This window comes from Typopeltis vanoorti, chromosome 8 (genome assembly GCF_054136105.1).
Source record: "Typopeltis vanoorti isolate ZY-2024b chromosome 8, IOZ_Tvanoo_1.0, whole genome shotgun sequence".
Taxonomy (NCBI): Eukaryota; Metazoa; Arthropoda; class Arachnida; order Uropygi; family Thelyphonidae; genus Typopeltis; species Typopeltis vanoorti.
The window spans coordinates 32761929-32787314 of NC_143556.1; the positions used below are offsets into that span (position 1 = coordinate 32761929).

At 35.0% G+C, this 25386-nt stretch overlaps 1 protein-coding gene across 5 annotated transcripts in view; it reads right to left on the reverse strand.

The window, feature by feature from the left end:
• LOC150103910 (uncharacterized) overlaps positions 1 to 25386 on the reverse strand; it is a 589709-nt gene that overhangs the window by 352490 nt on the left and 211833 nt on the right. For all 5 annotated transcript variants that reach the window (XM_090397176.1, XM_090397175.1, XM_090397178.1 and 2 more), the window contains exons 8-9: positions 15046 to 15126; positions 4856 to 5077 (exon numbers count right to left, since the gene is read on the reverse strand). In XM_090397176.1, the coding sequence (XP_090253302.1) occupies positions 4856 to 5077; positions 15046 to 15126 (303 nt within the window). The remainder of the gene's footprint in view (positions 1 to 4855; positions 5078 to 15045; positions 15127 to 25386) is intronic.

The window sequence follows — 25386 nt, forward strand, 5'->3', positions numbered from 1 at the left end:
TATGGGATGTAATATCCCTTAACTTACATAATTTCACATCGCCGAATTGAAGCCTTTGGCTCTTCATATAATTAGTAATTCAGATTACTCTTCTTGAGGACCATTTCCTCCTCTAGTTATTCCTGGCACAAACATATCACATCCATAGCCTTTTCACATAACTCCTTAAGAAAAATCATAGCTCCATAACAAAAAAAATATTTTCCACTTCTGTTCAAGGTTTTCTATTCACTTGTATAACTCAAAAACTACAAAATTCCATATCATTCCAAATGTGAGAACACTATAGAATAGTGTTCTCACATTTGGAGTGATGTATCAAAATCTTCCCTAAAAATGTTTGGGAGGATTTTGCAAAACCAATCTGCTTAACAGATAACCTTCTCCCTCTTTCACACTTATTAATATACTCACAGATGTTCTCTTCCCATCTTTTCTATGTATATATATATACATATTTTTAAACACATTAACAGGTTAGGGTGCTTGCAGTCCTGTGAAAATGGTAATTGATTACATAGCACTTTCATAGCACAAAAAAATCCCATTATGGATTCAATTCTATTTGCCAACTAGACAGTTTTTTTCTAAGCCTTTCTCTGGCTGGTTCCTAAGTTAGTTGATCTCTGGCACAAACAAATAAGACTTTCCTCCAGAAAGACTGTAGCTCAAAACACTAACAGTAGGAACTCAGATTATTTCAGACAAAATATATGGTTATTAGGGTAAGTTAATAGTTATTAGAAAGGAGTAATGATAGCACTCAACACCAAACATGAAGATAAACTTCTTGATTGGAAGTCAGTTTCAAGTAGTTATGTGGGCAAACTTCAAAATTGGGAAAAGAACAATGAAACTTATTTGTGCTATGGTCCCACAGATGGTTCTCCCAAGGAAGAAGTGGAGAAATTTTTCAAATCACTATAGTGGGCGGCTGACATAAAGATAATGGAAAAAGTGGTACTTGTTGGAGATCTAAACAGCAGAGTGGGAAGTGAATCCCAATAGGCATATTGACATCTTCTGGGAAAATTTGGAGAAAAGAGAAAGGCTAATAATAATGAAAAGTATTCACTAGATTTCACCAGGAATGGACTAGTCATTACTAGCATCATGTTCCAACATAAAGATGTGCACACATTCATGTGGAGAAAAAACAGAAGAAATAAGAAAGGCCTCATTGACTATGTTATTCTTGATAGTGATATCTTCATGCTAGTTCCGGATACAAGAGTGTACAGAGGATTTGAAATTGGAAGTGACCATCACTTAGTTTTAAGTTGGATAAAACTGAATATAACATTGAAAAGAACAGTATGTAAAAAAAATTGGACAGCTTTTTACAGGTAAACTGTATCAACTATACAAACCATATTGAAGACAGAACAAAACAGTTTGAAAACAAAAATGGAGTATCAGTAGCAAACTCTGAAGAAAACATTGATTGATTCAGCTAGAAAGGCATGTGGTGAAGTTGTCTGCAAGAATACAAGAAGTTAAAGAAGCAATTCTGAAAAAGAAGAAAGCATACTGAAAGTTCCTAGCAAATAAGTCAGCAGATGCCCAAAAGGATTACAGACAGAAATGTAACAGAACTAAACTATGTGGGAAAGTAGATAAACAAATGTCATGGGAAGAGTTCAGTAAGAATATAGAAAGTAAATATCAGGAAGGTGGCAAGATGTTCTGGATGCTATTGAAAAAACTTAGAAATGGAGAAAAGAGTACTGTAAAAGAAATCAAAGATGATAAAGATGACATGAAAACTGAAGATAAGGATATCCTCAATGTCTGGAGTAATTACTTTGAAAGAATGACAAATGGAATAAGCAGTGACAGAACCATAGTAGAAAATCTTCAGGAGAAATGCAAAAAGGAGTGTATATATATATCAATACTTGCAGTAGGAAAAAAAGCTATCAAAAACTTGAAATGTGAAAAGGCAGCTGAAATAGATGATATTCAACCAGAAATGCTCAAATATGGGGATATAAAAGATTTTGCAGTGACTAAGCTACATAATTCATGGAAGGACTGGTCAGAAGGTCAAATTCATATGATTAGAGCTCTCACAGTTCCTGTCTCTAAAAAAAAAAAGTAATAAAGCTTAATGTGAGAATTACAGAGAAATTTCTCTGCTAAGTGTTTCAGGTAAGATTTATGCAAAGCATCCTTGAAAAGAGACTGAGAAAAATTGTGGAAGAGAAATGGTCTGGTGACGAACAAGCCGGATTCAGGCCAAATAAAGGTTGTTATAGAATGTGATTTTCATCATCATATATTTAAGTTTTGTAGATCTGGAAAAGACTTACAACAAGGTGCCCAGAGAAAAGCCTTTCAAAACACTTCAATTGTACGGGGCAAATGAAATGTTATACAGCACAAGTCTATATTTAAGTTTTCAGTCAGCACTTAGAATTGAAGGAAATACAGGAAGGTGGTTAGATGCAAAATCAGGGATAAGACATGGATGTACATTATCTCCACTCTTATTCATCATCTATATGAATCACATTATGAAAGGAAGTGACAGTAGGTCTGATATTAGAACTGGAGATGACAAACTTAGTCTTTGCTTTATGTAGATAATGATGCACTCCTAAACATATCTAGTGCAAGTCTCCAGGATTCTCTAAGTAAATTGAATAGCAACTGTAACAAATTTGGCATGAAAATAGGCAGAAACATAGAAAACTTCAGCTGCATTCTCAATGGAGAGCCTATAGAACAAGTAAAATATTTTGGCTACTTAGTCAAGTTTTTAGCGAAGATGGCAAGTTAAATCTGGAAATAGATAACAAAATAAGCAAAGCTGGTATGGTGGGGAGCCAATTGAATAAATTTATATGTAACAAGAGAGAAATTAGACAAAACACCAAATTAGCAGTATACAAGACTATGTTCAAACCAGTTTTAACTTATGGATCTGAGAGTAGTGTTAGAAATAAAGCACTTGAGACCACAGATATGGGGATACTTAGAAAAACTAGAGACTTGAACAGATGGCATTAGTGGTACAAGCATATTAAAAATGAACATTAGGAAGGAACTTTATATAGTTTGTATTCAAGAATGTGAGTAGAATAAGCTAAGGTGGTATGTTCACTTAAACAGAATGAGAGAGGTAAGGTTAGAGAAACCTTTTATTCTAATAGCAAAAAGCTATTAGAATATGTACTTCTGTGGTACTACATTCTAATCTCCCCAGACCATTCTTACCTAGATTAACTTCATGCCAGCAAAACTCAATCCTGTCTTAATTCTTGCAAAAACACTTTTTCTTCCTATTTTATTTTGACAACACCCAACTATCAGGATAAGCCCACAGGACAGCTCTAACACCCCTTCAATCTTTCTTAACATAAATATATTACAAGTATCACTCCAAAATCAAGAAATTTGATATCCTTTCACTCCAAGTATTTGAAGACCTCTGAACAACTATTAACCCTACACAAATCAATTTAAATGTTGACTACACTGTTCTCACATGCACTGCATGCTAATATGCTCCATAAAAATGCTAAACTAACTAAAGATGGCAAGTAGGTTGATTAATGACCCATCATCTCTCACCAATTCACTACACTTTCACAAATAATCAGTTTATGTATGTTGAATTTTCTATAGATATTTCAGATATTTCTATGGTGACTGATATCTAACCATTCATGCAGACGGACTCGGGTTCAAATTCAGTCCAGTGTGCGAGTTACTTTTAGGACTTTTATGAAGATGGCAGGATTTTTTCCCTATAAAAGGGAAACATACAAACAAAAGCTACTGTCACTCTTCATCAGAACTGGCATGTGTATTTCTTCCACTCTCCTCTAAATTTGTACCACATGCTGTAGGTATTCAATATCCTTCACACTTCACCTACATACTCCGATTTTTCTTACATTTCATTCACTCATTCTCTCTCTACTGCTCATTAGTGGGAAGGCTTTTCCAAAGAAAAGCCTTCTTCTCATGTATTTTCTAGACAGAGAGAGAGCGTGAGTGTGAGTGTGTGTGTGTCCTGCAGATATTAACAAGTTTCTTCTTCCACTTCGATTTACAACATACAAGTATGTTTATAAAATATATCAGAATTCCTTGAGTTGAAAATTATGTAGTTCTTCCACTGATACTATTAAAGTTTTAACTTAATGTGCAATAAATAGGGATTTAAATAAAACTTATCAAAAACAAATTGTCATTATATTTTGCAGTTTTAAATAGCTCAACTGTTGGCATTAAAATACATGATCAATGATAATAAATCTTAAATAACTTCTTATGCAAAAGGTACTGTAGTTCTTTCTTAACTTCCTTAATAAAGTTTGAATTTAGTGTACAATAATTAAAAATTTCAACAAGTTAACCAGAGCACAAATTTTCAATGTATTTTGCATTTCTTTATTAATTTTTACACGGATTTTACACTAATTTTTAATATGCAAATAAAAGTTCATAATTATTCACTTTACAGTATACTACAAACTTTCCCAAAGAAAATATATCAATCACAAATATCAAATACAGAACATAAAGAATATTAATTCAATGTTTCTATTGAATGCTAATCTTATTAAACACAGTCTTATTTCATCAGTGCTAACACCGATAGCACTTGGCACTGTGACATTCACAGTAATGAAAAATATGCAAAAGTTTAATAGAGTATAAATTTTTAATGTATTTGCATTTCTTTACATAATCAGAATGATTTTTAATAAGTAAATAAAGATTGATGAAAATAATTGTTTAAAACTAGTATACACTTTACATTACAAACTTTCTAAAGAAAAAAAAATATCAAGTAAAATTCACATAATTAACATCAATTCCATTATTTATGTTGAATACTAACCTTGCTGAAGTCTGTTTCATCACTGTCAGATGCATTTGGCACTGTCTCATTATGCAGCTTCTCTTCTTCACTATGTCCAAGTTGGCTATGAAGTATTTTAATTTTTCGATCTTTGCCACGCAGCATTGTCACTAAACCTTGAATGGTCATATCTCTTTTAGAAACTCCTTTTTTAAGATCTGAAACCTTTTTTTTTAATTCTTTTAATTGCATTTTTGTTTCCTATAAAATATACAGTGTATTCTTAATCTCACATGTACGAACCAAAGCTAAAGAAACAAAATGCTAATTACATTATTATTATTATTATTATTATTATTATTAAGAGAGACCTCCAGGGAGTCAGAGACTCATCAAGGGAGGCCACATACTACACACACCAGCTATCATACTTATTCTTGAGAATTCATTCACACTGCTTGCACTCACAACATCAAATGGGAATCCATTCCAATCACGCACCACCCTCTGAGAGAAAAAATCTAGCCCTTACACTCTTCTTGGCAGCCTTCATTCTCAGCTTCTAAGGATGCCCTCTCGTCATTTCCCCACCCTCCATAAATTGAAAAATCCCATCAATTGAAATCTTGTATGATCCTTTCAGCAATTTGTAAGTCTCAATCATATCACCCTTCTTTCTCCTATTTGCTAGTGTCTGCAATCTACAAATTCTCAACCTGTCTTCATAATCAAAGCATTCCACAATCCTGATATCATTTTTAACACTTGCCTTTGTGCTCTCTCGAATATATCAGAATCACATCGGAAACCAGGAGACAAGACCTGCGCACAATAGTCCAAGTGAGGTCTTATCAAGGCCTTGTAAAGAGGCAAAATAACATTATAAATAAACATTATAGACTCAACTCTTATTATGTGAAATCCATTTACAGATATCAGTGTAAATTACCAAAAGGTCCAGCCAAATAACAATGCTATTTAAAAGGAAATTCACCTTGGACTTTCCAAAACAATGAACTACTTCTTTTATAGTCCCTATAACTTTGATGCAGAAAAAGTTGACTATATTTAATGAAATGTAAAAACAGATGTTGGGGTGTCTCAAAATAAATATTTTTAGTTATTATAGCAGTTAATAAACCAGAATGAATCCTTAGAAATACTGAGAAAATGTAGGAACACAAAGTTGTATGCAGTTAATTAACAAATAATAAATGAATTTACCTTACGTATATATTTTAAATGGAAATTCTGCTCTACAAGCCATACATTAAACCTTTTTTTTAAGCCATCTCATGCCTCTAAAGCAGGGTAGTGGTCTCATTGAGCAATCAAATCCATTTTCTAACAAAAGACATTCAGAAATATTCATGCCGATCAGTGGGATTCAAACATAGCCTGCTGGTTGGAGAACAGATGTGCTATCTGCTCAGTCAACCATGCCAGTAAGAATGATTTGGAAATAGTTTGAGAAAATTTTGAAGAAAAGAGCAAACCTAATAATAACGGTAAGTACCTGCTAATTTCCAATCAGGACATGAACTAGTCATTAATAACAATACCATGTTCAAACATAAAAATGTGAACATGAACAAATTCACACGAAGAGAGAGAACACCCAAGAAACAAACGCAGTTTCAATGATAATGATGCTACTGTGAAACAAGAAATTATCATAAATTTCCACAGAAATTCAGCATATAATGATAAACATTTCAGCTTATAATGCAAAAAATAGTTCATCATAAATTATCAAAGGTTTGCAGCATTAATAAAAAACTTGCACTTTATACGTATCATGAAGCTGACATGATAGTAATAAGTTGCTGCATAGGAGTAAATATGGTGGGTTCTGTAAGACCAAATAAGGTTCTTTAATTCTACAACAGGTAGGGATTACCTGAACCCAATGTCTCTCCCCCACTTTTTTTTTTTTTTTTTTTTTTTTTTTTTTTTTTTTTTTTTTATAGCTGTACAGACCTGTTACTGCTCTGTGCAGAAACTTTTTACATGACCTGATGACTGTACAGAACTTTATGACTGTCTGCCAGCAACTGTGCACCTACACATCTTAGAGAGAATACTGCCTTGACCATTTTACAGAGCTTAAGAAATCTTGATCCTGTTAATGTACTTGGCCTTTTTTTACCAGTTGCCTTCCATAAATACTGCATTGTTTAGAAATACACTTCAGTAAATTTAGAAATCAATGTACTAATTGATGTATATGTATTAAAAATAATTAAATGGAAATATGAAAGCAATTATTTATTAAAAAATTTTCACCACATATCATAAGCATCTTCAGTATAAACTGGCTGGAATACAATTGCAAACATACAGAACAGAAAGGTTCAACAATGCCATGTGAAATGCTACTCATTAGAGCTACAACAGCCAGATAATACATAAGGCCTAGAAAGGTGTGATATATAAAAAAATAATAATGAAGATGAGAAGTAAAAAAAAAAATAACTTTAGAAAGAACTAAAAGGACATGACTATGTCATTATGAAAATATCAATTGCAAAATATTTCAATCAAGAAAATATGATGCTTAATATTACACATAATAAAGTAACTGTCTGTTCTAGAAAATAAGTCAATTTAATAAAAGTTATTATAAGGATTCCAAAAAAGCTCATTCGGTTTTCGGTCCAGTTCACTGCAATGGTTTGTTTTATTTTGTAGTGGTTTGCAGAGCACAATTGTTCATGTGTGTCAGTCAATCAGTGTGCTCTAACTTGGTGTGTACTCTTTTTCAGTGACTTTTGAACCCTTTTAAAATGTCAGTTGAACCTGGTGTAATTCGGGCTTGTTTGTTTTACAAATTTAAACTCAGTTCGAAGGCTTCAGAAGTGTCCCATAATATATGTATAGCATTTGGATGCGGAAGCAGAACATACAGTGCAGAAATGGTTGAAAAGTTTTGTTTCTGGTGATGAATCACTTGAAGATGAATGTTCAAAAAGACCATCCATTATTGATAGTGAAGTATTACATGCCACTGTTGAAAATAATACAAGATTAACATGTCAAGAACTTTCACAAATGTTTAAGGTGAGTGGTGAAACAATTTTTTTACACTTGTATCAACTGGGAAAATCATGGAAGCTAAGCAAATGAGTCCCACATGCATTATCAGATGACAATCAATTTGCTCTTCACTTCTTTCACACCATAAAAAAAAACATTTTGGATTACTTGCTCACTTGTAATGAAAAATGGAACTTTTACTCTAACAGGAAGCAAATTTTATCGTTGGTTGTCACCAAACGATCCAGTACTGCACACTTCATCCTCAGAAGTGTATGCTTTGTGTGTGGTGGAATGGAGCCAGTACTGTCTACTATGAGTTTCTTGCTGCAGGCCAAACAATTACAGCCGAGATCTACTCGATGCAACTCATCGAGTTGCATCAAGTAGATGCGTTTAAAGTAGTTAAAGTTAAAACTAATTAAAGTAGATAAAAGTAGATATTTTACAAATAGGGGTGCTTAAGGGTCAAAGCTGTATAACTGAGAGGAGACCTCCACATAGCCTTTAAAGGAATGCAGAGAACCGACCAGGGCTTCTGACTTAATGTCCAATCCTCACCTTCTCGTGGTGCACCCTGTTGGGTATCTACTTGGATACTGAATGGACGAGGATAGGCTGGCAATTTGGGATTTAGCCGACCAAATTGTATTCTTATTGGTTAAACCAAAATATAGAATGATGGTACAACATGACAAAATTTCATGCCGGCTGGGACGTCGCCCGGTTTAAACAAGGCCCCTGTTGTTTTCGCCAGGGCAAACAGCGAAAATTCAGCTACTGGACCAAATCTGAAAATAAACCCCAACTCAACATCATCAGAGTTAAAGATCAATACTATCAACGTAAGAAGCCTGAATGGCAAAGAAATGGAGCTAGCTGAGGAATTAGATAAGTACCAGATTGACATAATATGGGTGACTGAAACAAAAAAGACCAAAACTGGTGAGATCTTTCTGAGCAATAAATACAAAATGTTATATTCAGGCAATGACAATCAAGGAAAAGAAGGAGTAGCCATAGTATTCAACACAAAATACGAGGCTAATCTTCTTGAATGGCAGGCAGTCTCAAGTAGAGTAATGTGGGCAAATATGAGAATGGGAAACTGGACAATGAGACTTATTTGTGCCTATGGTCCCACAGAAGGTTCTACTATGGTAGAAGTGGAGGAATTTTTTGAGGCTTTAGAAAAAGCAACTGACACAATGAAAAAGGAAAAGTTGGTCCTTGTTGGGGATCTAAATAGCAGAGTAGGAAATGATTGTGAGACATACAAAAATATTTTGGGAAAATTTGGAGAAAAGAGCAAAGTTAATAATAATGGCAAATATCTGTTGGATTTCTGCTCAGGACATGGACTGGTTATTACTAACAGCATGTTCCAACATAAAAATGTGCACAAATTCACATGGAGAAAAGAGGCTAGGAATAAGAAAAGTTTTATTGACTATGTTATTGTTGATAGTGATGTTTTCTCCCTGGTGCAGGATACCAGAGTGTACAGAGGATTTGAAATTGGAAGTGATCACTATTTAGTCTTGAGCAGGATAAAATTGAATTTCATATTGAAAAGAATAACATGTAAGAAAGTTTTAAGTCGAATAAAAGTTGAGCAGCTCTCAGATGTGAACTGTAGACTAAAATACACAAAGCTTATTGAAGAAAAACTGAAAGAGTTTGAGAACAGGAATCAAACCTTGGAGATTCAAGTGGCAAACTCTGAAGAAAACATTGATTGATTCTGCCAGAGAGGCATGTGGTGAGGTTATCTGTAAGGATAAAAAAATCAGAACTCCCTGGTGGACCCAGGAAGTTAAAGAGGCAGTGAAGGAAAAGAAGAAAGCATATGAAAAGTTCCTGTCAAATAAGTCAGCTTGTGCTCTTAGAGAATATAGAAACAAATGCAAGAATGCTAAACACTGTGTAAAACTAGCTAAACAAAAGTCATGGGAGGACTTTGGCAAGAATATAGAAAATAAATATCAAGAAGGTGGCAAAATATTCTGGAGGTTGTTGAAGAAGCTTAAGAATGGAGGAAAGAGTGCTGTAAAAGGAATTAGAGATGATAAAGGTGACATGAAAACGGGAGAAAAAGATATCCTTGAAGTATGGAGTAATTACTTTGAAAAACTGCTAAATGAAACAAGCAGTGATGACAGCATAGTGGTAAAAAACACTGACCAGGCATGCAGTCATAAATACATATCCATACTTGAAGTAGAAAAAGCATTCAAAGGCTTGAAATGTGGAAAGGTAGCAGGAGTAGATGATATTCGACCAGAAATGCTGAAGTATGGTGGTATAAGAGTCTTACAGTGGCTGCACTGCATAGTTCAGAAAGCCTGGACAGAGGGACGAATTCCCGATGATTGGAGTAGAGCTCTGATAGTACCCATATATAAAAAGAGAAATAAAACTGCATGTGAGAATTACAGAGGTATTTCCCTACTGAGTGTTCCTGGCAAGATCTATGCAAGTATACTTGAGAAACGGTTGAGAAGAATTGTGAAGAACAAGCTGGATTCAGGCCAAATAGAGGCTGTCAGGATCAGATCTTCACTTTACGACAAATAGTCGAGAAGGCATGGGAATATAACAAAGATCTGTATTTAGGTTTTGTCGATTTGGAAAAGGCATATGACAAGGTGCCAAGATAGAAGCTATTCAATACGCTTCAGTTATATGGTGTCGATGGGGCATTATATCAAGCAATACTTAGTCTTTATTTAAGTTGTAAGTCAGCAGTTAGAATTGAAGGAAGTACAGGAAGATGGTTTAATGTTAAATCTGGTGTGAGACAAGGATGTACATTATCCCCTCTGTTATTCATTATCTATATGGATCACATTATGAAGGAAAATGGTATTAAACATGACATCAAAATTGGAGATGTTAATGTCAGCTCTTTGCTTTATGCGGATGATGTTATACTTCTAAATAAATCTGCTCCAAGTTTGCAAGATTCTCTGACTAAATTGAATAGCTGTTGTAATAGATATGGTACGAAGGTCAGCAATAAAAAGTCAAAGACAATGAAAATAGGCAGAATCATTGAAAATGTCAACTGCGTTGTGAATGGAGAATCTGTGGAACAAGTAAAACATTTCAGCTATTTAGGCATGATTTTTACTGAAGATGGTAAATTAAATATAGAAATAGACAACAGAATCAGCAAAGCTGGTATGGTGGGTAGTCAATTGAATAAATTCATATGGAATAAGAGAAAAATTAGTCGGAACACTAAATTAGCTGTATACAAGACAGTGTTCAAACCAGTTTTAACTTATGGATCTGAGAGCTGGGTCAGAGGTAATACACTTGATCAAAGACTAGAGACCACAGATATGAGAGTCCTGAGAAAGATTAGAGGTGTGAACAGATGGCATCAATAGCAATATCATATTAAAAACGAGGATATTAGGAAAGAACTTGATATTGTCAGCATCTAGGAATGTGTTAGCAGAGCTAATCTCAGGTGGTATGGTCACTTAAACAGAATGGGCGAAGAAAGATTAGCAAAACAAGTACTCTCTGCCAGGTTGGCAGCAAAACGACCCAGAGGAAGCCCAAGATATAGGTGGATTGATACGGTACAAAGTGCTTTAGATGATAGAAATATAAGATCTGATAATGTTGGACTCTTGACAAGCAACAGACTGATTTGGAAGAAAATTGTAGATAGGAAGTTAGTAATGATGTAATTTTTTTCATGTAGTACTATCATATCCTGTACACCCCTTGAGGGTACAAAGCAGGAATTTGATGATGATGATGATGATTTTACAAATATTTTTGTCCTTTCACCCATGGAGAGTAATTTTGCTAGCTGGTGAGAGTAATTTTTGCTAGCTGCAAACAGACAAAACAGAATATTTTTTATTTAATAAAAAAATAAGATGACTTCTCAAACCACAGTACAGTACTATTAATCACTTTGTGGAACATGTATTGACTTATTTTGACATATCATTTCTAAGTAGAAAATTATCTCTTATTCTGACAAATGTAGGAATGTTTTTTTGACTTGAGTAGCTTTTCAGGAAAGTAATCTAAATATATAGTATAAATACTATAGCATCATTATTAAAAAAAAAAAAAAAATTAGGACATGAAAGAAGATGGATTGATATTTTCACAATTTAAAAATAATATTGAAACGATCCAAATCCCAGTTTCAGTTATATCATATCTTACTTCATTATTTTTGTATGTACAGTAGACTCTCAACTATCCGGCCTAATGTGGTGGAAGGTTATGCCGGATAACGCAAAAGCTGGATAGGCCAGAGTTCTAGGCCTACCTTTTCACACAAATATGAAAAGGTAGACATAAGATGAAAGAGTCAAAACTTAGTTTTTAGTTTTTGAAAATGTCCTTGATAGATGACCGCTTCACCCTTTTAGCCCTCTTCCACAATGCAATGTCCCTCCACTTACACTTACGCAAGCAGATGATATCAGTTGGCGTCGCTTCCTCCAGCTCACTAATGTAGTGCAGCGCTGCCTCAATCGTCTTGAACCTTTCTGAATGTGGGATGAGATTTTTCCTGTCATCTAAGGATGCCTCCTCCTCCTATTCTTCTCCCCCCCGTGTCACCATTTCCACAATATCGTTGTCAGTTATTTCATCAACTTTGTCGTTTGACATCCATTCTGTAATGTCCTCTGCATTGACATTGTCACAGCTCGGTACATTTTTGAGCAATGAAACAAGTTTATCGTTTTCATCTTACACTTCAGTTTCACACACAGGTTCAAGATTGAAATGTCCACCTTCATGATCCAAAAGAATTTTCCAAGACTTTACAAGTGATATGTTTCGAATCTCTTCCCACGTTTCGGCCAACCACCTCATGACATCTAGCAAGTCAATCTTTTTCAGAGTGATTACGCAGTCTTCATTATTATCAATCGCTGATATCAACGAACTGAGAAGATGCCGATGATACTTTTTCTTTAGCATTTCAAGGACGCCCTTGTCCATCGGCTGACAAACAGCAGTCACATTGGATGCTGCTAAAAATAAAGCTTTGATGTCTCCATCTGTGAGTTCGTCATTGGCAGGATGCGAAGGTGCGTTGTCAAGAAGTAGCACAGCTTTTCTTGGCAAATTGTTGTCTTTCAAATGTTTTTCTACAGTCGGTACAAATTCATTTTGGAACCAGGTTTTAAAGATTTCTGAATTCATCCATGCTTTCTTTTGATGTGTGTAATATAGGGGTAGTGATTCCTGATTTTTCAGTTTTTTAAAAGCTCCAAGTTTCTTTGATTTTCCTATTAACATAAGCATAAGCTTGTGGTTGCCAGTTGCATTACTGCAAGCCAAGATGGTGACTCGTTCCTTGCTTTTCTTGTATCCTGGTGCACCGGCTTCTTTTTTTGATGCAAGCGTTTTTGTAGGGAGCATCTTATAATTTAAACCAGTCTCATTGCAGTTCTACAAATGCTCCCCAGAAATTCCCTCCTTTTCAATAAGCTTAAAAAGATAGTCTTTGGTACAGCCTCTTTATCAGCAGATAAAGCCTCCCCACTTGTGGTAATCTGGCGTATACTGAATCGTTTTTTCCACCGATCTAACCAACCATCACTGGCATTAAATTCTGAATCTTCTCCTTCTACATGTATTTGTCGCTTAAATTGCAATGCTTTTTCCTGTAATATCGGCCCAGTAACAGGCAAGCCTTTTCCTCTTAAGTGTTCATGCCACAAAAACAAAGCTTCCTCAATTTCTTTATGCTTACTTTTCAGCATCGTTTTTCTTACTTTTATTCCACTTCCACTAGCTTGGGAAGCACACCACTTTTCAATTTCTGCTCGATTTTTCTTCCCGTCTCCAACTGTACTTTTCCTGACTCCTACCTCTGAAGCAATAGTTTTTACCGTTACCCCAGAGTCTAGTCGCTTTATAGCACGTAGTTTCTCCTTCATAGTCACTACAACCTTTTTTCGCTTATCACCCATTTGGTAATCTTTAATAAAAAAAACAACAAAGCACACCAAACAACAATTTACTAACGTAACCAGAAACAGTGGCAAACGTATTGCGCACTTGTGGACATCCAATACACAACTGACGAAGTGGGGAAATCCGCACTTTGCATGTCTCAACTTGTGTTATGCACATGGCACGTAGGAGGATTGTAGCAGACGTCCGCTTGCAACGCCTTGGCAAAGTAAATTACAGTACGTATTCCTCATTTTATCACGGAGAATTACTGTATTATTATAATTCTCCGTGATAAAATCCGGGCTCCGGATAATACGGAGGCCGGATAGTCGCAAGCCGGATAGTCGAGAGTCTACTATAGTTTTTTATACCTTAGTGTGACAGTCTGTTTTGGAGAACAAAAGATAACTTTCTTTAAGTTTTTTTATATCTTCTATACGCATTAAATGCTTAATATTTAATTTTTAATAAGGAGAACCTCTTTATCAAAAAAAAAATTTCATTGTAATATATATATATATATATATATATATATATATGTGTGTGTGTGTGTGTGTGTGTGTGTGTGTGTGTGTGTGTGTGTGTGTGTGTGTGTGTGTGTGTGTGTGTGTATCTGTAAGGAGAGAAATGGTAGCATTATTAGCCAACTTGGAAGAAAACTGTTAATAGGAGTGATAGAGTAATTGAGTTGTGACAATCATTTTATCTGGTATGCACCAGATATTATAATGTTAATAATACAAAATATTATTACTTGCTAGTGACATTTGTTATATGCATGTTATGATGTTGTACTACAAGTAATGTTAAGTGTACTCGTACTATTCAAAAATTAATAATAATAAAAATATTTTAAAAATTTAGTGCTGATTATGGCATAAAAAAACACCGATATATTCAGAGCAAAGAGTGAGTTCATATTTCAAACTGTTTTCAAATCATACATAAATTTATTAGGTATAAATTTGATTTTTATGTAATAATTTTCCTATAACTGTACAAACAAAATCATGCTGAGAGAGAAAGCAAAATAAAACAGCAATCAAAATATATCTGAAAATTAGTTTAGGACATAAATTTCCACATGCTGCAAAAATACTGTTGAAAGAAATAAGGAATGTATTAATTATTACTAATGCTGCTTATTAATTGTATGAATCAGGAAAAATCAATAACTCTACACATAATTGAATAAAAGTAGTTCTTAAAAATTAGTTAAATTATAAAATGAACATGAACATTACTTCTAATTCTTTGATCTTCTCAATAAGCACACGATTCACTTCTGTTAGCTCCTCTTCTGTCTGTTTCTTCTTATCTTGTAGCTGTTATATAATTAGCATAAAAGAAAATTTATAACTCTAGAATACATACAAAAAGACAACCAAGAAATACATACTGCTATATTTATTTAACTTAAACATTTTTTTTTTTAACTTAAGTCCTTTCCTAGTGTTGATTTGAAATTTAATAATCCACCTTGGGTGACTTTTGAACATGAAAATAAGGGAGATTTTGTCATGACAAATTTTAGAAAAATTTTTTCTAAAATGAATGAATCCTACATTAATTGATAGGATGTTTTATATTTAAAATATACAAATAGCAGTTTAAATTATAGCACATCAAAATATTTAATATAATTTTAAACATTTATACTTACATACAATTAAAATATCCATACTTTTTAGATTAAACTTATTTATATTTATCAACAGATGCTGCAGCTGCAGCTTTGATTTTCTTGTCTCCTTGTGCAAACTGCAAAAACTCTTTACAATCATAATCAAAATTTATCACTACCATTAGTTCTAATTTAATTAATTCTTGGAGCCAGAACATTTTTCACAATTGTATCTGCCCTTGTTCGACCACATGAAATCTTCTTGGCCAAATTCGAGTCATAGAAATTGTCCCTTGATAGCTTATTTGTGCAGTACGTGCTTCTATAACTGATGTTGTGTTTTTACAGTGTGAAAAACTAATGCTAGCTCACCTGCAGTGTTGTTTAAATCCTTACATGTGTTACCGAAAAAGAGGTTCAAATTCGAAGACGTCTTCACATCTTTCTCTCTCTGTTTATGTCCTTCAGTGCTAGAATGTTACTTGCAGTCATTATTAACCCCCATGGGTGATAATGAAGTCACGTTTACATAATATACAATTAGTTTTGTGAACATTGGATGGCACGGGTTTTAGCCACGAGTACTGTTCTTCCCATTTCTTCAGATAAACACGCAAATATTTACATTTCTTTTTTGGTGGCATTTTTACATTATTACTTTCCGTTTCACCGTCACTACGCATCCCAAAAATATACTATGGCACTTGTTGCTTGCCATCATTATTACCTCCATGGGCGATAATGAAGTCACGTTTACATAATATACAATTAGTTTTGTGAACATTGGATGGCACGGGTTTTAGCCACGAGTACTGTTCTTCCCATTTCTTCAGATAAATACACAAATATTTACATTTCTTTTTTGGTTGCCTTTTTACATTATTACTTTCCGTTTCACCATCACTATCCATCACGACTGAAAATACTTTGAGAATGAATGCAGATACAACAGCTGGTAGGACCACAAGATAGGAAACAGACAAACAAAATCCAGAAGTGTATATCGAAAATCGCTACCAACGATTTGATTATTTTGAATGGGTATTGATTATTAAAATGGCACCAAAGGTTACAAGATCAACACAACAATATAACACATCGTTGCTGGAACACCCACGTATATTCGTTGGTCGAAACAGAATTGTATCAATTAGAATTTTTAAAAACTATTGATATTAGTGTCAAATTGTATTTGGCAGTTATAACACATTGAAAATTTAACGAGAATGATTGATTATGAAAAATACAGGAGTATATGAAGAGCAATACAGGAGCCGGGATGATCCAAAACACTTAGCTAAAATACCAGAGTTCCCGGGAAATATGGGAGAGTTGGTCACCCTAAATCCACCAATTCATCAAACAGATGGCAACATCAAGCTCTCAACTTGATCTTTCCATTTTTACTATGCAGGCAACAACGTACAACTCTTTCAAAATATGCAAACTGCATTGTGATCAAATTTTGAAAAATGTTCTTGATAGGTAATATTTTACAGTTTTCAATACATGAAGCATGGAAAGAGATAAAAAAAAAAGTACATTTCTTGCTATCCATGATCTAATTCAGGGTTTCCCAAACTATATTCCACAGAACACTGGTGTTCTGCGGAAAGTGAATAAGTGTTCTGTGAAAAATTATCAAAATTAATATGAGCCTGGAATGGTTTTAAATGCTGAGACAAGTTCAAACATGTTTGAAAATCAGGTGATTTTCATTTTGCATGTAGATTATGCTATTAAGGCCAGTGTGTGTGCTGGCCTTGACTCAGCTGCCAGCGGTTGTCAACACCTCTGAGCACGAGTGAAGTATGGAAGTATCTATTCTAGAAAACGTGAGGTCAGAAGCAGGGTCAATGTGATACGCTGGGCCCCTGCATGCTTGTAGTGTACACTGTCGCACTTTTGTGATGCGATAAGCCTGCTTCGGCAATAGTGTGCACTTAGCTTTATATTGAATACGAGACCAGTGATACTCGACTCTAACCAAAGTGTTCCATTAAATTTCAGGATTTGTGAAGTGTTCCATTGTAAAAAAAATTTAAGAAACACTTGTCTAATTTATCCATTTTCAGTTGAAATTCAAATGTTACGGTTGGTAAATTTTGATAAAAATTCTAAATTTTTTTCCTCCTCCTAGTTTCAGAAATCTAGGTCAGATGACCTGTTTTGGTCTTAGCATTTCATCAATCTGCCTCTGTTTCTTTGACTCCTGACATGTGGTTAATCATCTTAGAGATAAACTACAAATTGCTCTGTCTCAAAGTCTCAAAACTGGATAACTGGGAGAGGTTTAATACAGGAAAACGTCGTTTAACTTGAATTCGATATGCACGATAATCAGTTAGTGCAATTGAGTGAAATGATACTATTTCCCACTTTACGAGAGTGATTAATCAGTTAACGTGATTTTTTTATGTCACGTGAAATTTTTGTCATCGATCTGCAGTGAGATGGAGTGTCTTTGATCACTCTGAATTGAGGATTGTAACCAAAAAAGAATACCTCTTAGTACAAGGAATATTCAGGCAAAAGCTCTCAATATTTTTACCTCATTGAAAGAGACCAAATTTCAGGAGGAATGTGAAAGCTTTATTGCAAGTTTAGGATGGTTTGACCGTTTTAAAAGTTGAGCTGGACTGTATAACGTAAGAATAACTGGGGAATCTGCTAGTGCTGAAAAAGATTCTGCAGCCAAGTTTCCTAAAAATTTCAAAGGATAATTCAGGAGGGTAATTATGATGATCATTAATTATTCAATGTTGACGAAAATGGTCTCTTTGGAAGTGTATGCCAACAAAAACTTTCCTAGCTAAAACTGAAGCATCTCAACCAGGATACAAAGTATCTAAAGATCGTCTTACGCTTCTATTAGGAGGCAATGCAGAAGGCAACTTTATACTCAAGCCTATGCTATTTTATCATGCACAAAATCTAAGATCTAACATTACTGAAGAAATCAGCACAATAGGAAAAGACTTGGTTTTAATGAACTGGATAAGATGTGAGAAACTTGCTCGATTCCCATTTAGAACAGTCAAGCAAGAATGATCTCCTTCAACTAGAAGAACAGTGTGCATATGAAGAAGATAACGAGTGCGAACAAGAAGAGAATGTTATGACTAAGAGACTAACTGCAAAAGAACTTGAGCTAGTTTTCAATCACATTGAGGATGCTAAGGAAAATTTGTTTGATGCTGATCCTGACATGGGACGAAGCTTTGAAGTCTGCCAAAATCTTGATAAAGCGATCGCCAGCTATCACAAATTGCATAACAAGATGAAAATGTCAAGCACTATTCAAACATCTTTACTTAATTTTTTTGTAAAAAAAAGTAGCTCATCAAATATTTAGACATTAAACAAAAATTTAAACAATTGATTTTTTATTAACTTTGTTGATTTTATCATTTAATATAGCTTATGCTGTAATTTTTTTTTCAAATTTACACTGACTGATGGATGAATTATAATTATTCCTATTGGTTATTGTATTCCCTTAACGCGATTTTGCTTAGCACAATTTTCATGGATTAATTAATCGGGTTAAACGAGGTTTGCCTGTATAGCCTTTTAAAGAATGCAAAGAACTGACCAGGTCGAATGACCTAATGCCTAATCTTATCTTTTCATCATGCACCCCATTAGTTAGTATACATAGGGATACTGAACAAATTTTCAAATTGTATTCTAATTGAACCACATATAACTCCATTACTTCGCACAAACTAGGCTGGATTCCTCAAAAAAACGTGGTACTCTAGAACGCATTCACTGCATCAGAAGACCAATAGAGGATTCAAAGGATAAGAACTTACCATTGCTTTTAAACTTTATTGACTTTACTAAAACATTTGATTCTGTTGACAGGGAACGTCTATGGAAAACACTCAAACTTTATGCCATTCCACCTAAAATTATCAAGGCACTCTACCATGGATATCAAGCCACAGTAATAGTTAATGGAGACAAAACAGACAGTTTTTCCAAAGGGAGATACTCTGGCCCCATATCCATTCATCATTGTGATTGACTATATTTTTAATTAAAAATATAGTCAAATATATTCAAGTTAAATCTGGAATCCTCATCAAAGATCTGTATATACAGATGCCCAAAACCACTTCAACAGCCTTAGGACCGCAAAAATATTTGGACTAAAAATAAATTACCAAAAAAAAAAAAAAGATATTAAAAAATCAGATAGATGGGCACATCTATATAAATCAAAATGATCACCTTGATGAAGTAGAGGACTTTGTATACCTAGGATCACACATTTCAGATTCCTTAACAGATATTAAGAGAAAAAAACAAAAAGCACTCCAGTTCCACAGAATTCTTAATCAAGTATGAAAGTCAAGTCTCATCTCAAAGGAGATGAAGATTTGTCTTTACAAGTGTACCAGCCAGTCTATCTTTCTATACGGCTCCCAGACCTGCTGTTTACAAAAGCAGCATCCAATATTATAAATAGCTTTGGAACTACTTACTAAATAATTTAAGGAAATTACAACGTCAAATAGGATATACATTAAAATAAATTTTAATATACTTCAATATTTCGGCAACATCACGTTGCCATTTTCAAGAAACTTAAGAACAAGACACGTGCATGGAGGCACCACAAAGAGTAAGTGAGGAAGAAGCAGGAAGCTATTATTTCTCCTAAAGTCCTGATGGTGCCCCCTAGAAGGCAATGTTGGTATTCTTGGGCGATTGGGCTGAAGGTCTTCTGATGAGACTGCCTCAATATTTGTATTTACTATGGTGTATTATCGTGGCTTTTTTTTCCGCCGTATTCTATGTCAGGTATTCAACGCATGGTCAGCAAGACCAGAGTGGCTGTATTGGTGAAACCGGATGTAGTCCTTGTGTTCTGAAATTCTGATATTTGCTGTCCTGCCTGTTTGGCCAAAGTAAGACAGCTTACAGCTGCAAGGGACCTGGTATATACCAGGTAGGTCTGGGGGGTGGGGGGGGGTCTTTAGTAGAGCGGATAAGGAATGCCATTTTTTTATGGCCTGTAACAAGAAGTTAAGTACCACCACAAAAAATACCACCACAGCCCCTTTATCAAAATTCGTAGCGAAACTCCTCAAACCACTAACCACAACGTCTAACTTCATGATAAAAAAACACGGACGACCTTTTCAAAAAATAAAAAACCTAACCCTATCCCAAGAAGACATCCTCACTTCTTTGGATGCGGCCTCTTTATACACTAATGTGGACGTCCCCAGAACTTTAGACATCGTACACACACTACTCACAGAAGACCACACCCTACACTCTCGTACTAAACTAACGCCCATTGACATTATTAACTTAATAAAACTAGTAATCTCGGCAAACTTCTTCAAGTTCAACAACAACATGTACACACAAATCTTCGGACTCCCCATGGGCCAAAACATCAGTGGACAACTAGCGGAATTATTCCTGGCACATATAGAATCACTTCTACTCCACCCTTCCCTTCCCCCTGGCATCACCTTTTATGGCAGATACGTAGACGATATTCTGTGCATTGGTAATCCCACACACATCACCACCTTAAAAACATTCCTAAACAGCTACAGCAACAGATTAAAATTCACCACAGAAACCGAACAGAACAAATCCATCAACTTCTTAAACTTGACATTAACCAGAACACACAACAAAATAGCCACGAAAATATACCACAAACCCTCACACATCGGAAACTACCTCCATTTTCACTCATACCATCCGTATTCTGTTAAAAAATCCGTCATCTTATCACAATTCATAAATGCTTACAAATTTTCAACCAATCAAAATAGTCTAAACGCTGAAATAAAAAAACTAACACAGATCTTCTTAAATCGCAACTATCCTACACAACTGATTAACTACGCAAACAAGACGGCAAAAAACCGCCAAAACAACCCAAGTACCAAAACGAACTTCCCTACACAAAAAATTATCAAACTACCATACACCCAAAACACATACAAAGCCTATAAATACATCTTCAAACATACTGACTACAAACTGGTATTCACCACAAGCCAAAAACTGGCAAACCTCCTAAAATCCAAAACCTCACACACAAAAAGAAATATTTGAACAGCACAATGTAGTCTATAAATTTCCCTGCCAAAAAGACTGTGACATCACCTACACAGGTTCCACCATCAGGTCTTTATGGGCAAGACTACAAGAACACTTCCGTGACTGTAACATCCCTATTCCAGAACAACACTAAAAAATGCAACATCAAAAAGAAAAATCGTATACAAAGAACAGGAAAAACGGAAATAGCTGTTCACGCCCTTGAACAAAAACACACCCCGCAGATAGACAAGGCCATCATAATAGACAGACAAGACAATGAAACAATGCTCAGAATATCGGAAACAATAGCTATAAAGTGCGACGCAAACTTTATCAACGTACACAGGCCCTACATAATCTCCGAGGTTTGGAAGCTTCACAACATAAAATTGAGGACACAACCCCGACCAATAGGAGACAACACAAACACCTCTAAAGCAGAAGCACCCACCCGACCTGACATAGCTTCCGCTTTCCCAATGTGTTCAGATGACGACCACGAATAGTCGAAACGGTCCACACCCCGTCAACCACCTTTCCCCTTCCCCATCCCTATTTTAAAAAATTAACCCTTTCACTTTTTCCCCACCCTATATAATAGTATATGTTTCTATATATTACGAAAAAAAAAAAAAAAAAAACGGGTTTTTCTAACTTATTCTACCAAACTGCCTACCCCCCCCCACACACACACACTGCAGTTCTCGACATCGCAGACAGAGGAAAAGCCACAACACCCAGAAAAAGGTATGTGCAATTTTCTATTCCTTAGGCTACATATACTTTTTAGTACATCTACACTCATAATTGCCCTAAGAATCCATGAGTAAATAGCCAATGACATTTAAACAGGGGTACTCCTAAACTGAAGCAGGCAAAATAGCTGTAATTATAATAGTTTATAAAGAGGAGTAACATGGAAGTTTTCCCAGAAATAATATACATAGTTAAGTCATTTTTTTTTTTTAAGATTTTTGTAATTTTTTCCGAGGTGCCTCGGATATAGGGTATGGTGATGGATTTAGAGTAATCCTTGTTGTGAGGGGAGGGAGGGGGGGTTGTGGTTTACTGGTTTCAATATTTTTTTTTTTGGTGGGGGGGTAGCCATTGGGCTGAGAAAGTGTTGAGAATGTGGTGGAATTTCCTTAAATTATTTAGTAAAAAATTGTCATTTGAACAGATAAGTTTAGCCCTGTTGTGTGGTGTCTTAATGACTCCATACTGTTGCAAGGAGGGGTGGTGGGATTGTTGGTGAATGAATCTGCCTGTATGGGTGGGTTTTCTATAGACTGAGAAAACCAAGGTTCCATCTGGCGGGTGACTAGTGTGTCTAAGAAAGGAAGGCAGTTGTTTTTTTCTTGGAATCAGCTTCAGCCCTAAGAAACAAATCAAACCTCAACAAATTTGGCTGCATGAGACTGCCTCAAATTTGGGAAACCTACATCAGAAGACCTTCAGCCCAATCGCCAAACAATACCAACATTGCCCGCTAAGGGGGCACCATCAGGACTTTAGGAGAAATAATAGCTTCCTGCTTCTTCCTCATTACTGTTTGTGGTGCCTGCGTGCACGTGTCTTGTTCTTAAGTTTCTTGAAAATGGCAATGTGACATTGCCAAAATATTGAAGTATATTAAAATTTATTTTAATGTATATCCTAGTTGACGTTGGAATTTCCTTAAATTATTTAGTAAAAAATGCATAACCAATGTCTAAGCCTTTCCACGAGAATTTGGAACTACTTGTCTAAGAAATATCCTGGATTACTCGTGGCAAGACCACATTCCCAATTCTATTATATTAAATGAAACTCATCAAGATCCTCTAGTGAGCACTTCAAAAATAACAAATAAAATGGCTCAGACGCCCACCCTCTGCACTTTTTGATGTTCTGGTCCTCTATACTCCTACAGATGAGAAAAAAAAAAAAAAAAAGAGGCAAACCCCGAACTCAATATTGGAAATACATCAGCATTCCCTGTTTTCCCACCAACTCTCTGCATCACAGTTCCATCAGTTAGCATATGATAAAGAAGCCTACCTCTAAGTCCTGTCTCAGTGGACACAAACTACTTATTTGTTTTGATTAGTTTCCTTATTTATAATTGTAAAATTATAAATAAATGATGATGATTCTAATTGGCTTACATCAAAATAAATTTACGGTGCAACATAACAGAATTTCATGTTGGGTGGGTAGCCACATGATTAAACAAGGCCCTGCTGTTTTTGTCATTGAATCAAGGTAAACTATGAAAATCCAACTCAACTCCAGCAAAGTTCAAGACTAGCACCAAACATAAGAAGTATCAACAGAGAAGATATGGAACTAGCAGAGGAAACAGATAAGTACCAGATCAATTGGTTACTGTATTCCCTTAACATGATTTCGTTTACCGCTCATTAATTGATGGATTAATTAATCACGTTCATCAATATTCAATACTAAATAAATAATAATAAATACTAAATATTAGGATAAGCTTCTTGGATGTAGGCAAGTAGAGATATTTGCCCACATCAAGTAGAGTGATGTGGCAAATATTAAAATGGGGAAACAGACAATAAAAATTATTTGTTTATTTGTGCCTATCACAAAGAAGGTTCTACCAAGAAAGAGTGGAGGAATTTTGAGACATTAAAGATGGAGGCTGACAGGAGGAAAAAGGAAAAGATAGTATTTGTTGGAGTTCTAAACAGCAGAGTAGGAAAACCATTACCAAGTATGTAGAAATACTGTTGGGGGGGGAAGCTAACGATAATGGTAAAATACCTGCTGGATTTCTGTTCCAGACATAGACTAGTCATTACTAATACAATGTTCCAACATAAATGTATACAAATTCACATGAAGAGAAGAAACAAGAAATCAGAAAGTTTAATTAACTATGTTATGGTTGATAGTGATATCATTAGTATGTAAGGAAGTTTTAAAAGGAATCAAAGTTGAGCAACTTTCAAAAGATGATTTATAGATGCAAATACAAAAATATTGTTATTATTATTAAGAGAGACTTCCAGGAAGCCAGAGACTCATCGAGGGAGGCCACATACTACACACACACACACACACACACACACACCAGCTATCATACTTATTCTTGAATTCATTCATACTGCTTGCACTCACAACATCCAATGGCAATCCATTCCAATCATGCACCACATTATGGAAAAAAGCACTCAATTCTTAGCAGCATTCATTCTTAGCTTCGAAGGATTCCCTCTTCCTTTCCACACCCACCATAAATGAAAAAATTACATCAATTGAAATTCTGTGTGACCCTTTCAGAAATTTGTAAGTCTCAATCATATCACCCCCTCTTTCTCCTGTTTGCTAGTGTCTGCAGTCTACAAATTCTCAATCTGTCTTCATAATCGGTATTCCACAATCCTGATATAATTTTTAACACTCTCCTTTGCATTCTCTCCAATATATCAGAATCACAATGGAATCCAGGAGACTAGATCTGCACACAATAGTACAAATGAGGTCATATTAAGGACTTGTAAAGCAGCAAAATGACATCTTCATCTTTACATGTGAACATCCATTTCAGCATTGCAATTATCTTTTGAATTGTATTTACAATCTTTGCCACATGGTCCCTGAACTTCAACTTCCTATCTACTAACACTCCAAGATCCCCAGCCTCATCTTTTAGCATAATCCCACCAATATAATATGACATTGGATATCTAATCATGCCAAAGTGAATGACTTTACATTTATTGACATCCATTTTCCCATGTCCAGAATTCCAGCCTATTCAAATCATTCTACAAGTACTGCATATCAGCAGCATTCCTGATTACATTACCTATCTTTGTATCATCAGCAAATAGCTGTATGTCGCTTGTCAAATCCTTTCTGATATCAT